Raw genomic sequence first — 17,547 nt, 5'->3', positions numbered from 1 at the left:
GGGCAGTTCTCGAGATCTACCTGAACTCAAACTCCTCTCTCGCCCTGCAAACGGGAGGGAGCCCCGGGCTCGAGGATCTTAGGGGCTCTCTCTCAGGACAGCATGCCAAACATGCTTTATAATCAATCATCAGCTAAGTGTGAACTCTTTAAAGTAAGGTTTTCAACTGGTAAAAGATTTTCCCTTTTTTCAGTGACAAAAAATGTTTTAAAAAAATGCAACAAGCAAAAAATAAAAATTAACCTACAAAAAATGAACACAGACTAGAAATAACAGCATGAGTTAACCTGATTCATCAGCAGGTTTGGCCTGAAATATATACACCTCTGCCTCAGACAAGATAGACTTTCTTCAATCACACATATTGTTGAGAGTCACGCTAAACTAGGTAGACCAACCAAACGATCACAGGCACAATTTACCCATCAGTACCTCTGTGAGTCATCCTCGCAATCACACTCAGGGGGTACAAACCTATTCTCACAGAAAGGTCAGTCGTAATAGGCAGTTGAAGGAAATAAGCAGGCTCTTTGATTGGGCATTTTCAAGGTTTTCTTATTTCCTCTTGGTGCTGCCTATTAAAACATGCTCTATAAATAGACTCTAATGAAATATTTTCCTCTGAATGGCAAGAAAGTGAGAGAGAAAGCAGAAACTGAGACGGAAGAAAAATTAAGCAAGTTAAGAATAAGAGGCCGTGGCTCCCTAAATTACTCATCAGTAACGTGACCCACGGCTGCCAGTTGTGGAGGTGATCAGCTCCATATGCTGAGACTCTTAGCGCATAAATGCTTATGACTGTTATTATAAGGTCGGCCAAAAGTGGATAGCTTAATCTGCGCAGAGCTCAGAACGGCGGGACAGCAGTCATTCTTCAAGAGACTCATCCTGATGACAGACTGACGTACACAAAAATCAAACGCTCATCACTGGCGCTCCTGATTGTGTGATGACTGCTTACGTGTGCTGCTACTCTCACGAAAGAGACGTGAAATGGAGATGATTGATTATTTCTGCCCTTGTGCAAACAAGCAAAGATGATCTGCAAGGTCATTCAAATTAAAATTGATTTATTTGTACTTATCAGTGAGTCAAAGGGTGTGCCCGCCTGGTTAGTATAACTAGATGCTGGATGATTCCTCAGCCAATACACTGCAGTTTTTCCTTCATTCTTCCAGTTTAGAGTCATATGAGCCTTCAGAAATCATTGATTTGCTGAAGTGCTTATTAAATGGTTCTATTTTCTTTAGACTTTTAATGCAAGTGGTTTTTATTGCTCATTAAAAAATTCAAAAGAACACCATTCATTTAAAATAAAAATCTTTTTTTACAATGTGAAGATCCCTCCTGTAACTATCAATTCTGAATAAAAGTAATAAAGAGTTCACCAAAGGCAAAGAAAAAAACAAAAAAATAAATAAAAATCATACTGAGAAAAGTTTAAATGTGTGCAAGTGAGAGTGTGTGTGTGCGCGCGTCTCTGCGTGTGTAATGTGTAGGACATAGGTATGACCCAGGTATTACAAAGTGATGATGATTTATAGACATTACTGATTTTCCTTTTGTTAAAAAGGGATATAAATAATATAGGATGATTTTTTTCCAGATAATAAAACTACATAAGATACCATATACATGGTAAACACACAGTTTCCTGTAAGGGGCAGGGTTAGATGTACTGTAGGATTGGTACAGGTTTAAGTATAAAAACCTATAGAATGTCCCCATAATTCACAAAAATGTGTGTGTCTGGAGAAACTGCAGGTTGTTACTACTACTACTAAGAAATAAATAAGCAAATAAATAAATGCATTTAAACTAAAGAAATAATTTAATTCTAATAAGCAGTAGTGTGGAATGAACTAGGAGGAGTATACACAGAGAGCAAAGATAGGTGCAGATCTAAAAAGTGCTTTATATGTCAACATAAGAATTTTGAAACCAACCCTAGCATAACCTTCAGGTGACCTCTGCAAGCCAAGTAATGACAAGGGTCTGTCTGCGGACTGCAAGACAGGGGCGTAGCATCAAGGGGTGTTTTGTAGTATGTTAGAGGCGTAACTTGTTATGGAGACCCACATGTCAAAACTATGTTGTCAGCAAGATGGCACTGTACATTCGTTACTAATGTCTACACCTACTCCACACCAAAGGCCAACCATCAGAGTTATTAACATCTATACCTACCACAACCCTAAACCCAACCTTCATCGTTATTAATGTCTACACTTTCCCCAAACCTAATCCCAACCTAGTTATTAATGTCTACACTTTCTCCAACCCTAAACCTAACCATCATCGCTATTAACATCTACATCTTACCTTAACCCAACCATCATCGTTATTAACTATATCTTACCCAAACCTAAACCCAAGCATCATCGTTATTAACATCTACATCTTATCCAAACCTAAACCCAAGCATCATCGCTATTAACATCTACATCTTACCCAAACCTAAACCCAAGCATCGTTATTAACATCTACATCTTACCCAAACCTAAACCCAACCATCATCGTTTTTAACATTACATCTTACCCAAACCTAAACACATCCATTATCGTTAACATCTACATCTTACCCAAACCTAAACCCAACCATCATCGTTATTGACATCTACATCTTACCCAAACCTAAATCCAACCATCATCGTTATTGACATCTACATCTTACCCAAACCCAACCATCATCATTATTAACATCTACATCTTACCCAAACCTAAACATCGTTATTAACATCAACAACTTACCCAAACCTAAACCCAAACATCATCGTTATTAACATCTACATCTTACCCAAACCATCATCGTTATTAACATCTACATCTTACCCAAACCTAAACCCAACCATCATCGTTTTTAACATTACATCTTACCCAAACCTAAACACATCCATCATCGTTATTGACATCTACATCTTACCCAAACCTAAATCCAACCATCATCGTTATTGACTACATCTTACCCAAACCTAAACCCAACCATCATCGTTATTAACATCTACATCTTACCAAACCCAAACATCGTTATTAACATCAACATCTTACCCAAACCTAAACCCAAACATCATCGTTATTAACATCTACATCTTACCCAAACCTAAACCCAAGCATCATCGTTATTAACATCAACATCTTACCCAAACCCAACCATCATCGTTATTAACATCTACATCTTACCCAAACCTAAACCCAAGCATCATCGTTATTAACATCTACATCTTACCCAAACCATCATTATTATTAACATCTACATCTTACCCAAACCCAACCATTATCGTTATTAACATCTACATCTTACCCAAACCTAAACCCAAGCATCATCGTTATTAACATCTACATCTTACCCGAAACCATCATTATTAACATCTACATCTTACCCAAACCTAAACCCAACCATCATCGTTATTAACATCAACATCTTACCCAAACCTAAACCCAAACATCATCGTTATTAACATCTACATCTTACCCAAACCCAACCATCATCGTTATTAACATCTACATCTTACCCAAACCTAATCCCAAGCATCATCGTTATTAACATCAACATCTTACCCAAACCCAACCATCATCGTTATTAACATCTACATCTTACCCAAACCTAAACCTAAACATCATCGTCATTAACATCTACATCTTACCCAAACCCAACCATCATCGTTATTAACATCTACATCTTACCCAAACCTAAACCCAATCATCATTGTCATTAACATCTACATCTTACCCAAACCTAAACCTAAACATCATCGTCATTAACATCTACATCTTACCCAAACCCAACCATCATCGTTATTAACATCTACATCTTACCCAAACCTAAACCTAAACATCATCATCATTAACATCTACATCTTACCCAAACCTAAACCCAAGCATCATCGTTATTAACATCTACATCTTACCCAAACCATCATCGTTATTAACATCTACATCTTACCCAAACCATCATCGTTATTAACATCTACATCTTATCCAAACCAACATCCCATGCACTTGCAAGTAATGGCCATGACTGAATGGGAAAAGCTATTGGATCAATTCATTTCACAGACCTCCTTGGTGAGCATGAATATAATACACTTTTTCAAACAATGTTCTCACATCATGACAAAACTTTTTCAAACGTCTCTACAATAAGAGTCTGAGGTTCAGATTATTTGAGCAGAACTGAAGCTCATGCCATCAAAATAGACTTGAAAAAACTAACACAAAGACCCAGGCAGAGACAGAGCGAGTGTTTGACAGGAAGTCACTTAAACTGGCGTGAAAACATAAACAACGACACGCACACACACTCTTCAAGCCGCCTCTCATATGAACATCAATTACCAAAAACCACATGGCTTACTGTGTTTGCTGCAGATCTGGTGCGAAACTGGTAAGGAAAAGGCAACGAGCTCATTAAAACACAATTAGCAGCAATTATCACTGCTTATTTCTATGTGGGTAACAGAAGGCAGATGATACACGTTAAATAGGGTTATTAAACTAGCAATTATAAACGCACACACACAAACACAGAGAGACTCATTATAAACATTAAGCGTGTGATGTTTGACTCCCTCAATATAGTCTGACCCTTCGACGACCTGCTCAGTAAACACTGCTAATATTGCTTTAACCCTGCTGCGTACAGTTTTCTCATTAACAGGTATTATGTGGAAAAAGGAAAATTGGGTCTCATTAAAGTAATAATGGCTGAGGAATGCCAGAATATGTGCTGAAAACAGGACAGGCCTGAAACCAATGGAAATAAATAAGAATGACAGGAAGCTAAATGGGAATGTGTGGAGCTACAGAGGGAATGAGCAGGAGGAGGAAGTTAAAATACTGGATACAATCTTTCATGTCTCCTTTAGTATGACCCTGTAGGCTAGACACGGTCATTTTAGATCCTATGGGAAAACAAGTTTCCAGCATCAAGTGGTTTCGCCCGTCCAGACTGAAATTTAAATATCGCACAAAGCAACTAAAAACTGCAGCTAGTAGAGGAAATAGATTTTTGTTATATATTACATCATATGGGATTTTAAGCTAGTATGATTCATCAGTAGGCAGGGCAGTGGAGTAGAATATGATCGTACAAAAGTGTAAATGCAATTCATAAATATCAAAGACTGCTGTGGTTTCACACACCGGATTCGTCCATAAGCTTCCTTTTAAGTGCTGCCTGTGTTCGCTGTAATTACACCACTAAGGAAACATCACTTTCAGAAGTCAGATCTTGTTCCTTCACCTACATGAGGAAATGCCTTCCCCAAGACAAGCGGACCTCACTGCACAAAGAGCTCAGTGTGTGCTCATTTGTGCTATCCAGCACCTCCCGTGTGCTCTGTAACAGGATATAGACACAGAAACATGGATACTTGGGAAAAATCAGAGCACACCATGAAGAGGAAGGAATGAAAGACTAGAAAAACAGCAAAAGGTGAAGAGAGACGCCAGTACTTCTGTGCTGACCAATGACAAAGTGCCTAATAAATCTGCATCTACAATTTAGTTATCAATAAAGAGGCAACAAGCAGTGTTGTCAACCAAAAAACAATTAAATTGAAAACTATATAAAAACTTTCATTATATTAAATAGAATTAAAATATATTAAGTATCTTCAGAAAAAAATCTAATCTCTTCAAATCAAATCGAAACTTTTCTCTAGCAATTCTTTGTCCTAAACGTGCAAATAATCTTCTCAGCAATAATTTTATTAAGCTTAACAAGAATCTTGATTATATTATTGGGGATTGTTGAATAAATGCACATATGCAAACTCTGAAATTTAGAAATACTTGAAGCTTTGTAAGTGTTATGAATTTGTCAAGTACGTCAAGTTCATGTCAGGTTTTTTTCCTGAGAATAATATTTCTAAAGGAGCTGTTGACATGAACCAGATTTTGGTAAAAATCCAAACAATACAAACATAAAACAAAACTGAACAAAAAAAAATCTAGAATAATAAAATGACACTGAGAAAGTACTGAACTACTGAAATGCATTTAAAAAAACAAAACGTTTTTTAAGATGGCAACTTAAAGATGTCTCTCATTTAGAGAATAAATTCACATGAATAGTCTCGTCAATCAAACCTGAGTTTTATTTTGTATTTTCTATTGTATTCGAGTCAGGTGATTGGCTGGGCCATTCTACAGCTTTATTTTCTTACTCTGAAAGTATTTTCTCTGAAAGTTTCCTTGGCTGTGTTTTGGATCATTGTCTTGCTGAAATGTCCACCCTTCATCTTCATCATCCTGATGATGTAAATGTTGGACTGAAGCAGCTAATATTAATTTACAACGATGAAGGGCAAAAAGTTGCTGAGAGATTTCAGCTGCTGTCTGGGCTTTAACCGCCTTTCTACACCTCCCTTTCTTCATGTGTTTAATGCTTTTTCACATGCGTCATTTCATTTCATTAAACATAACTTAATTTGTAAAATAATCAGATTTGTTTTCTTTGCATATATGGATTTCTTTGGTTGTTACCAACATCCAGGAAACATTTCAAGTCAACAGCACCTTTAGAAATATGTTTTCTGAGAAAAATGTTGACATGTTCAATACTTCCCTGCTGTATATGATACTGTACTTAAATAGGGAAACAAATAATCCATGTGTGAGTTAGCATTCTTTTAATGTGCGCTTATTTTTAGATCTAATAAATATGATGAGATTTCTCTGATAATAATACTTCTGATAAATAATTGAGATTTTGAGCAAAATAGCAGGTATACTGGTTCAACATTATGCAGTATGATTAAAATAGCATGTTTCCTCGACTACACCTGATGAAATTAACACCATGACAAGGCCGTAGATTATGGAGAGGAAATTTTGCCTGGCCAATATATAATTCTGTCACTGCTCTCAGTCTCAGGTAACATGGGAAATGAGAGACATTGCTCTGAGGTCAGCATAACCCTCTGATGGAGCATGTCAGTCTCTGTCCTCGATGTCTCACTGGAGAGAACTTTCTCTTCCACTCGGAGCAATCAGGGCCATGATGTATTTCTCCTGAGTAAACAGATGCATCTCAAAAGCACTAACATGTGTGCTCCCGTCTCTCACCCTAATCTAATTTGTGCCTCCATTATTTCTGGAAAGTGACATTACCTTAGTGCTCAGTTTTTCACTGCTAAGCCAAACAGATGACCTTATAATCTTCTCGTTGGTTCAAAAGAAAAGGAAGAACAGATGAAAAACTTCAAAAGCGAGTGCTAACTTCAAATTAAGGTTGAAAGAGCAGTTCAATTTGGTAATTTGTCTTTCCAAATAAATAGTGCAGTTTTACATTTGCACCTTTTTATTTGAGGTTGTCACTTATATTTTCTGTACAGTCGATTAGGTACTGTATGTCTGTTCAACTGCTTGTTATTGCAAATATCTGATCACCAAATTACAGTATTGCATTTAGGCATATAAATGTGGTCAATATGATTAGCTGAAATTCAAACCAAGCATCAGAATGGGAAGGAAAGATCATTTAGGTGACTTAAATGGGACATGGTCGTTCCAAGATAGGTTGATATAAGTTTATCAGCAATTTTTGAAATCACAATCATCTCTATGATTTAAAGTGAATGGTCCAAAGGACGAAAACATATCCAAAGAGCCGCAGTTTATTAGGCAGAGGTCAGATGAAAAGTCAGACTGGTCCACGCTAATAAAAATACAAAAGTCAAAAAAACAATTGTTACAAGTTCCACGAAAAAAGTATCCAAATAAACACGTGGAAACTTGAGCAGATGAGCTATAGCATCAGCAAAACAAGTCCATACGACACTCAAAAATGGCATTTGCAGTTTGTTCAAACTACTAATTTAAAAGAAACTGAAAGAACACAATTCTTGATTTTAATGGAGACAACTTAATTGCTTTACGTTAAATCAGTGAAAACTGATAACTTAATTCCTTCATGTTGCGGCAACTCAATCTATTGTGTGAAACCCAGCATTTTTACGGTGAGCAGGGGCTATAGGTAGCTCCTAACCTGCAGATTTAACAGAAAATCTTAAAAATAATGGATTTGACAAAGCGTTTTAGTGCTAAAATAACTCCTAAATTGGTGCAACAGTTGTGAAAATGACTCCTAAGTCACAAAGCCCAAACCATTAACTGTCCTAAAATGACTGCTGCATCAATCTGCCTCAGAAAGAAAACCTTTTAAAATTCTTTGACCAAAATGAGCTTTTCAGAAGGAACCACCTTAATCATGGTAATATTTTCATGTAGAAAAATAAATAAATGTTATTTATAAAAAAATATCATCTAATAGCTGTGTGCATAGTTAGAACCTCATCTTTACTCTTAGCATAAAACCCATGTCTGTTCCTTAGTAAAAGTTAGTCTCAGCAGCTTTGTGAATAGGTTTTAGGAGAGAAATCATAGCTATTTTTAATACTATTTAGCGGCAAGATCAAATGTAATATCCTATCAACATTTTAATTAAGCAGAATTTGGCAAGAAACAAAGAAAAAATAAATATATATATAAAATCGTTGATTCATCCAGTTTTGTACGAATGGAAAAAAAAAATTCTTGGCAGACTTTCGATCAAGCATCGTTCATCCCTTTTACCACATCCATCACTTTATGACCACAGCGTACCCATCTAATGATGGCTATGTGAAGCATTACAATATGTCTTGTCACAAAGCTCAAATGACCTTAAACTGGTTTCTTGAACATGTCAGTAAGCTCATTATAATAGTCTTAATTAAATCAAGCACAAATACACGTCATTGAGAATGTATTAAACACATAACTACTTTTTGAAAAGGACACTGTATATACTGTAGATTAACTATGTATAAATACACTGCCCACCCTATAAACAACATATTACTGTAAATTATAAACAATAATTATAGTGAAAAGCACTATTCAAATAAGTTCTTGAAATGAATTGAAATTGTTGCGATTTGGTAGAACTGGATATTTTCAACATAGACTGATTTAGTAGATAAATCAACAGCAAATACCTGATGCTATCATGTCAATATTGACCCAAATCACTGAAGGACAATTACAGCCCTTTGTTGAATGTATATTGGACAAAGAATTAGTTCAAAGTTAAGGAAAGATTGGTAAACTCATCCAACAAATTTAACCTATACAGTACCTTAAAAAGCTACTGTTAGAAGTGGAATTAAAATAGATGTCAAAATATAAAAAAACATTTCTAATGAAGTCATTTGAGAGGAAACATTAACAAAGTTGTGTGTCATCAACCAATGAGAGGTCAAAGAGGAAATGAGAACAGTGTGAACTTTAATAGTACAGAATGTCTGCTGGCTGTGTTTGCGTTCCGAGACTCAACATGACAAATCAAAGTACAGACATTCAAAAAATATTTTTTCCCCAAAAGTAGTCTTATTTTGGCTGCATATTCTTAGAGGCTTGGTTCTCTACCATTGCATGGCTTTCACTGCCATGAACGATCAACAGCAATAAGCCCAAAAGAAACAAGCATTCTAGGACATCCTGTATGCTTCATTGGCATTGTCCTGGGCTACTGAATCTGTGTGAGGAAAATCACATTTACCAAACCTGAGCTCCACTAGAACTGGGGGGGAAAAGTAGGAAAACGGAAAAACTATTTTTTCGAAAAAAAAAAATAATAATTTTGCAGCCAATCAAGGGCCTCCATCTTCCGTGGGCCCTGGGGCTTTAGCCCCACCTAGCCCTTGTGTTAATCTGGCCCTGTCGACGACAAGACTTTTGTCAGGTAGTGTATGTTTAAATGCCGTATTTTGTTTGGGTGAACCGAGAATCAGAGAATCTAAAGTAAAGGTTTTGACTTATGACACAAGTTTAACAATTTAGGTGTCATTCATTTTAAATAGTAATAAACTCAAAATGCTCTGTTGAATTCATTTGTATAAAGACTTTCTTTGCCCTCTCTAGTGAACATCTTTGATTCCACCATGTTACATGGACAGATTTCTGCATCCTAAATTTTAATCTTCTGACAAACAAGTGAGTCCTGCAATCTTTAGCACCAAAGCAGATGTCACCAAAAAGACATCATAGTGACTTCAGAAAGCAAAAGCATAAAAAAAATGGCTTCTGAAATTTTTTCTACTTACAGTCTTGCTGGCCACAGTACAACTGCTGAAGAGTGCTGAAAAAAGTAAACATGCTATATTTGTGTTTTTGGAGCCGGACTCTCCGGGGTGTTTGCTTTCCATGCAGCAGAAGAACTAGACACCACTGCTTTGATGTCATTTAGGCATTATGCAATACGCATTATGCAATTTTTGTCACAGATGTCATAAAATATTTTTAAAAGAAATACAGGCCTAAATGTTTTGTTTTTAGAAAGAAAAATTAAGATATAATTCAATATAATTTTAAATAATTACAGTAAGTCGCAAAAAAAAAAAAAAAATCTAGTTTTCTCAAAATGCACATCTTACCTTATTAACTAAGAAGTGTGGATTCTGCAACAGACATCGGAGTATGTGAAAAAAAGCACAAAATAAAGTGACCAAATCTGAGTAAACTTTTCAGCGGTTCAAATTTTTAAGGAAGCCAAAAGGAAGTCCTCATTTTAAAAAGTGGAGGTGGTTTTCTGAATGAGTGACATGGAGACTAAAGAGAACTACTACATCACAATACAAACAGTATGGTTAGGGATGAATAATTGTGTTGGGCAGGCTCCATCTTAAATGTGCAATAAGCACCTAGATGTGCAGATGCTTGCCAACAAACACAAGCCGTGCGATGAAATGAGTGTGCACACACACAATCTACAGCCAAATCATCTCGCTGGCGAATGTCTGTTCTGTCTACTATTCTCCTATTACTCAGTCTGAAAATCTGGATAGAACATACGCACTTTATCTATCCAATAAACACACACTCATACACAGAGTCTTTCGCCTTCCTATAGACCTTGCAGTAACCTTATCCAAAACAACACATTCTTCCAATAAAATCCACCACTGAGCTCACTTCAGCTGTTGCCGCCACCCCACGTTTATGCTGATCCAAGCTCAATTATTTCAGCATCCTGCCATTGCTGCTAATAAATCAGCAGGTTAAAGTTACCAAATAGAGTGTAGAGCATTTGAGGATTTGGGTTCCATCACCAAAGTCCAAGGTCTTAAACCCCCCTCCAATTTCTCCTCATTACTCCCCTCGCTAAAATATTGCATGAAGTCATGGTCTGAAAAATGATAGCAATTAATCAGCGCTACCGAATCCTACCCATTCAACTAATCACAATTATACAAACGAATGAATCATCCTCTGAGGCAAAAGCCTGCTAACTACCACACACCAGAGAAAAAGAGGCAAATTAAAGTTAAACTTTGCACTACTTTTGTCATAATGACTGCATTAGCTGTCTGCACCTGATATATAAAATTACGAGTTCAAATCAGGAACAAAATGTAAAAAGCTTTCCAGTGCAAAGCCTGGTAATCGGACTGAATTAGGTGTGACAAACACATTGGACCTTTTTCGGAGGTCAGCCATCTAAAATTGCTATGGACGTGGACCACAGGTCAGACTACAACAAACTAAAGCCCTATGCTTAGTGGGAGGAAAGAAGAGATTTATTTTGCATTTTATTTCGCTTTAGGAAATGCGCTACCTGAATTCAGTCACAGTTTCACAAAATCTGAATCCTGCAACATTTGATATGAATGTGTTATGATATGTATATGAATTATGTTTTTGGAGTTCATAATTCACCACCTATACCACCTGTTTCAAGCTTCGTTAAACAATTTTGTTGAGTCATTCTTAACTAATGTGATTTTACTTTAGCGCCGTTATTTGAATAGAATGTATTTTTTTTGTTGTTCATCATCTCGTAATACACATTTAATGTAGTATTCTACAATACATTTTTATACAACTAAAGCAAATATTACATTTCAGGGTTTCTTCAGGTTTCTTCAAGTCAAATTTAAGACTTTAAGACCCTTTCAAGACCAATATGAGTGAAATTTTAGACTTATACAGGGCTTTTTTCTAATACAAGGATTTTTTTCGAATGATCCGGTCACCTCTGTAAATAGTTTTTGTATTAATGGAAGATCATGTAAAGGGATGTGTTGCTTTAGTTTTCTTTATCTGTTTAGGGAATTTAATTTGTAGAATTTGCTGTAAAAATGTCTAACAGCGGTTGTGAATTGTCTTTTTGCAATATGAAACTTGAATATAAACAAAAGTTTTAAGATTGATTATTGGTGATTGGGTGTCAGTCTGATAGGGTAGCTTTACTTGGACATAGGAAAATTAAGACTAGTTTAAAATGATTTAACAGCTTACAGCAAAATATTTCAGTGAATTTAAGAGTTTAAGGATTAAATTTTGTCTTTGAAATTTAAGACAGTTTAAGACTTTAAGACCCCACTGACACCCTGAATTTACATACAGTGTGCAGGTGGCAAGATTTTTAAATGCTAATTTCTTTATGAATGGACAGTTTATTCATTCATTGCCACAGTATGTTCAAAACAAATTCCATTCACAAACAAAACAAAATATAAAAGAATAATATTTTATTGGTGAAACGTACAAACACAACATTGTGTCAAATATATAACAACATTAACTTATTTGTTGAACTGTTGTACAAAATCAAAGAATGTTTGCGCATTGCACAATGTTTTATGCTAATTTCGAAAATATTCTTGAATAAGGCAATTTGACATATTTTAGTAGATGTAATATATGAAAGGCCTATGTAGCTCTGTTTACCAAACAAGTTGTTATATTTGTTAGAGTTCTTACCAGGTCAAGAAAATATGACCACATCCCCCCAATTTTATCTTCCTTTCACTGGCTGCCCTTAAGTTCTGTATTGATTATAAAATATTGCTTCTTTACTATAAAGCTTTAAATAATCTAGCTCCTGTTTATCTAACCAGCCTTCTGTCTTGCTACAATTGAACCCGCTCTTTAAGATCTCAAAACTCAGGGCTTCTGGTAGTACCCAGAATAGCAAAGTCCACTAAAGGAGGTCGAGCCTTATCATTTATAGCTCCTGAACTCTAGAATAGCCTTCCTGATGATGTCCGAGGTCCAGACACACACTCTCAGTTCAAAACTAGATTAAAGACCTATCTTTTTAGTAAAGCATACACACAATGCATCACATAACGGTATGATACATGAGTGTGCTCCATGCAGGTAAATGGGCTTGACAAACCACCTGTAGGGCACACTCCTGTCTTAATGCACCAGGCCTTTTGTTAGAAATACTTCCATGCTTTACATGTTTGTTTATATAACTCCTATTTTTCATTTATAGCACTTACTTTTCACATTGACATTTATTATGTCTTGTTCAAATACACTATGAACAGCAACTACGCTAATTATAGGATCCAAGACCTATGAAGAGATGATGCCAAGCATAGAGGACAACACATACAAAGAGATGTAGAGATAAATGATACCAACCATCAAGGACAACACATACACTTAATACCTATGTGCTATAGGTTAACTATGTTTATATATAATAACTTTTATTTGATTGTAATGCAATAATGTGTACCTTTTGTAAATCTGCTTTGAAACAATAATTATTGTAAAAAGAGCTATACAATAAACTTGAACTGAATTTGCATTCCATTGCATTGAATTGAATTCAATTTCACTTGCAAACCTTACAGTAGAGGACTGCATTCCCGGCTGTTCTGTGGGAGCCACGGGACCCGACCAGTTTTCTTGCGGCGCTGAAATACATTTCCGAATAAAACACGGTAACAGTCTGGAACTCTGTTGTAATTTGAACAGGAGCGGGCGGCCTACCTATAGCGTTCCCAAGAGAAAGAGAGAGAGCGCATCCGCTCTAGTGCTGTGTGCGTGAGAGAGAGAATGAGAGAGCGTGCTATTGCTTTGCACTACTGCCCTTTTTGCACTACTGCCTTGTTTGTCTTGTCTTGTTTGTACACAGCAACGCTGCACTGCTTTGGCAATACGAATGTTATTTGTCATACAAATAAAGCACCTAAATGTGAATGTGACAGCACGCGCACGTGTGTTTGTTTGTGTGTGTGTGTGTGTGTGTGTGTGTGTGTGTGTGTGTGTGTGTGTGTGTGTGTTTGTGAGTGTGTGTGAATAAGAGAGAGCACGCGCGGTGCTCTGTGTGTGTCGCTTGTAATAGGTTGACTTGACTCTGTAACATCCAGCTCCCAAAGTGTTTTTTAGAGACCTATTTAATCGCTAGTCAATCTTCCTTGGCCCAATATGTACCTGCTACATGTATAGAAATAATGTTGTTATGATATATGAAACACTATCGGTAGTTGGCAAGTATATTGAGTGGATATGTTGAAAGAGTCACCAGCCACAAACCTCACCGCATGTCACGCGGCACTCATACACTTTAATCTGTTACCTCTCTCTCTTGGTAGTGTCTAATTTTAATGTAAAATTTTGGAAACCAGATCTAAATGTAGCGGGAATGGTCGGGTTGGATAGAAAACAGAGTGGGCCGGGCAGCAGGTGAACAAAAACTGAATATACAGCGGGAGCAGCCAGGTGCGGTATAAAACCTGGCGCGAGCAGGATTCAAATTTCAGTCCCGCACAGATCTCTACCTTACAGCTTAAATCAACACATTTTCTTAAAAATACATAATCAGAATTTCATTATAAACAAACAAAAAGTAGGCCTAAACATCTGCAGAAATTAAGTTTTTTGCATTTTGAATATTTGCTATAAAAGCAAAGGCTTCTTAATCAGTGCATGTTCTCCATCTAAATCATCCCATCTAAACATTACAGTTGAGCAGTGCAGCTTCATTTATGTTTTACTGCATTTTCTGTTGATTAACCAGCTGTGATATCTAGTAGAAACCCTAAGATATTTCATCTGGAGCAAAAAAAAAAATAGTCTACAGATTCTGTTTGGCCCTCACAGGGCAAAGGTGCGTATAGAAAAAAGCTACTTTTAGCCCCCGTCTGTCCGGCAGATTAAGGTTTACAGCATACTTGTTGTTTTGTAGTAAAAGAAATCCAATACACTTGCAAAACACCCAACAACAGCTCAAACAAACACAAGAAGATCTAAGATGTCACTCTGGGATTCTCCCAACCCAAGAACGCCAATGGATGTCAGTGCTCATTCACTGACACATTCAAGTACAGTACAGCCTCTAGCCTGAAGCCAAACACCTGATGACTATATGAGTAAACAGAGGTCTCTATTCTGACAGCTCGCAGAGACATTAGACGAAATGGAAGAGCGAACGCTGGCCACAAATCTGACTTGGAGAGAGCCGTGAACGACACGCAAGTGAAAGAGCAACAGACACATACATCTACACGCCGCAGGAGACCGCTGGACGCAGAGCGTGCGAGGGTCTGCAAGGTAATGAGGAATGTGGCTTGTGTCATGTTTAAGCGCAGGATATGTGGTCACTCAGGAACTACACGATAAGGGTGAACAGCGAGTGCGAGCCAAACACATCACTAACACTGTCGCGCGAGTGCGTGTTTATTTATGTGCTTCATGTTCACAAGAGTGTTTTCCACTACGTGCGCTTGAATTATGGCAGCCCATGTGTGTTTGGCTTTGACAGCATGTGGAAATGTGCATGTGTTTGTAAGTGTGTGTGAGAAGGAAGTCGTCTCACCAAAGGCTCTTTATTCTTGACCAGTCGAATGATCTTGACAGAGTCTTCTTCATCATCAATGTCATCTGGCAGGGGAGGAAGCTCTGGATCGTAACTCTTCTTGGCCACAGTGTCGTGAACAGACAACAAACTCTGCAATGAGAGAAACACACAGTAAGACAAACAGTAGTCGTTTGACTGATTTTGTGCAGCTACTCGCGTTGGCTAATCACTCCGGCCTTGATACTCCAAGCATCTGCTTGAATCCTATAGTATAAATCAAGGAGCTTTAGAGGTCTGCTTTAGATTACTACCTCCTACTGACAAATAAAGCTGCTTTTGAATTGATTACCGCCACTATTTTACTACAACTCTCTTTGGCAATGTTGTTTGTTACAGAATTGCCAGAAGGAAAACTGAATCAAAACCAGGACCAATCAAATTGTCATCTTTCATTTGATTAGATTATTAGGAGTATTATGATTCCTGTGAGTTTCCAAGGGCCGAGGACACTTTATGGCAGATGGATGGACAGAAGGCAATGAAGTTCTCAGCCATTTCAGATATTTCACACCTCGGCTCTCAAAGAACGACCTATAGCGAAAGAATGACGGCATTCAGAGACTCATTACTGCACCGCTTTTAACAATGCTGTGTGTCAAATGCAGCTGGAAACACTTTTTCTTCTCTTTTGCTCCATTTCTCCCTCACATTTTCAATATAAAACCATTCTCCAGTAATGTGCCAGAGATATTAAAAAAAGAGAAAGAGAACAGACAAGACAGAGAGGAGAAGAAAAGTGTCTGTTTTATGACATGGGATCAAGCTCCAGAACAACACTCAACATGTGGCTAAAGCAGAACAGATGGAAGAGAGAGAGTGAGAGGACGAAACAAACACGGAGAGAGTCATGTGTCTAGTGAGTTCAAGTTTATATTAAATATTAAACGTAATTGCAAATATTTGTTTGTGATCCCTTGTTAAAAATAGGTTACAAAAAATAAAGGTAAGACATACACTTAAATTATATGATACGAGGATTCAAAACTAATTTGGTTTACTGTATATAGCCTATTTAAAAACAACCGTTGCTGATCAAAGTGCTTCACAATGTCGGAAAAAGAAATTAAACAAAATAAAATAAAAACCCTGTATCTCTGATGTACCAGACTATCAACAATCTAACTATATTTCTAGAGACAGTGAGTACATTTACATGGACACCAATAATCTGATTTTAATACGATTAAGACTCTAATTAAGATTCCACCATGTAAACAGTGATTTTTGATTAGTTTAATTCGATTAAGGTCATAATCGAACTAAAGAGAAATCGAATTAAGACATGTGAAGTATGCTGATTTCAGTCGCATTATTCAGGGTACCCCCGGGATCCTCCAAATGAAATTCAAGGCTTTTTAAGACCTTCTTAATACCATTTCAAATGAAATGCAATGCCAACTTCCAACCCATACCGACAGAAGTATGAGGGAAAAATTTTAAATCTGTATAAATTTTGAACCCTATAAAATAATTATGTACAAGTGACTACTTAAATTGAATAAAACTTTTTATTTAAATTGTCAGTTATATTTAATACATCCGCAACAGCGTAACACATTTGATTTTTAATAAAAAAACTAAATTTGAACTCTGCTGTTTTGGCTGCAATTTTTTCGCCCAGACTCTCAAGTCCTGCCAACGTCTGCTTGTGGCGTTTTCTCAACACGTTTGCCATAGAGTTGGTGTTGAGCCACAGTAAGATAGGATGTTCCTTAGCTGCGGTGGCAACTAATGTAGAAATTAGGTACTTTTAATGTAGAAATTAGAGGTGTGAACCCACACTGGACTCACGGTTCGGTTATGATTATCATGCCATTGATTCGGTTCAATTCGATATCTCGGTGCATCACAGTGCATACACAGTTTTATTTTATTTATTTGGGGGGGGGGCTCTCTGTATAAAC

The 17,547-nt window shown here is 36.8% G+C and overlaps 1 protein-coding gene across 1 annotated transcript in view; it reads right to left on the bottom strand.

Annotated features, from left to right (window-relative positions):
- Positions 1 to 17,547, bottom strand: part of mpp7a (MAGUK p55 scaffold protein 7a) — a 167,062-nt gene that overhangs the window by 71,477 nt on the left and 78,038 nt on the right. Inside the window, exon 6 of the mRNA XM_056469344.1 lies at positions 15,602 to 15,733. Within this exon, the coding sequence (XP_056325319.1) occupies positions 15,602 to 15,733 (132 nt within the window). The remainder of the gene's footprint in view (positions 1 to 15,601; positions 15,734 to 17,547) is intronic.

This window comes from Danio aesculapii, chromosome 12, assembly GCF_903798145.1.
Source record: "Danio aesculapii chromosome 12, fDanAes4.1, whole genome shotgun sequence".
In the NCBI taxonomy this organism is placed as follows: domain Eukaryota; kingdom Metazoa; phylum Chordata; class Actinopteri; order Cypriniformes; family Danionidae; genus Danio; species Danio aesculapii.
This window is presented reverse-complemented; position numbering and strand designations above follow the sequence as displayed.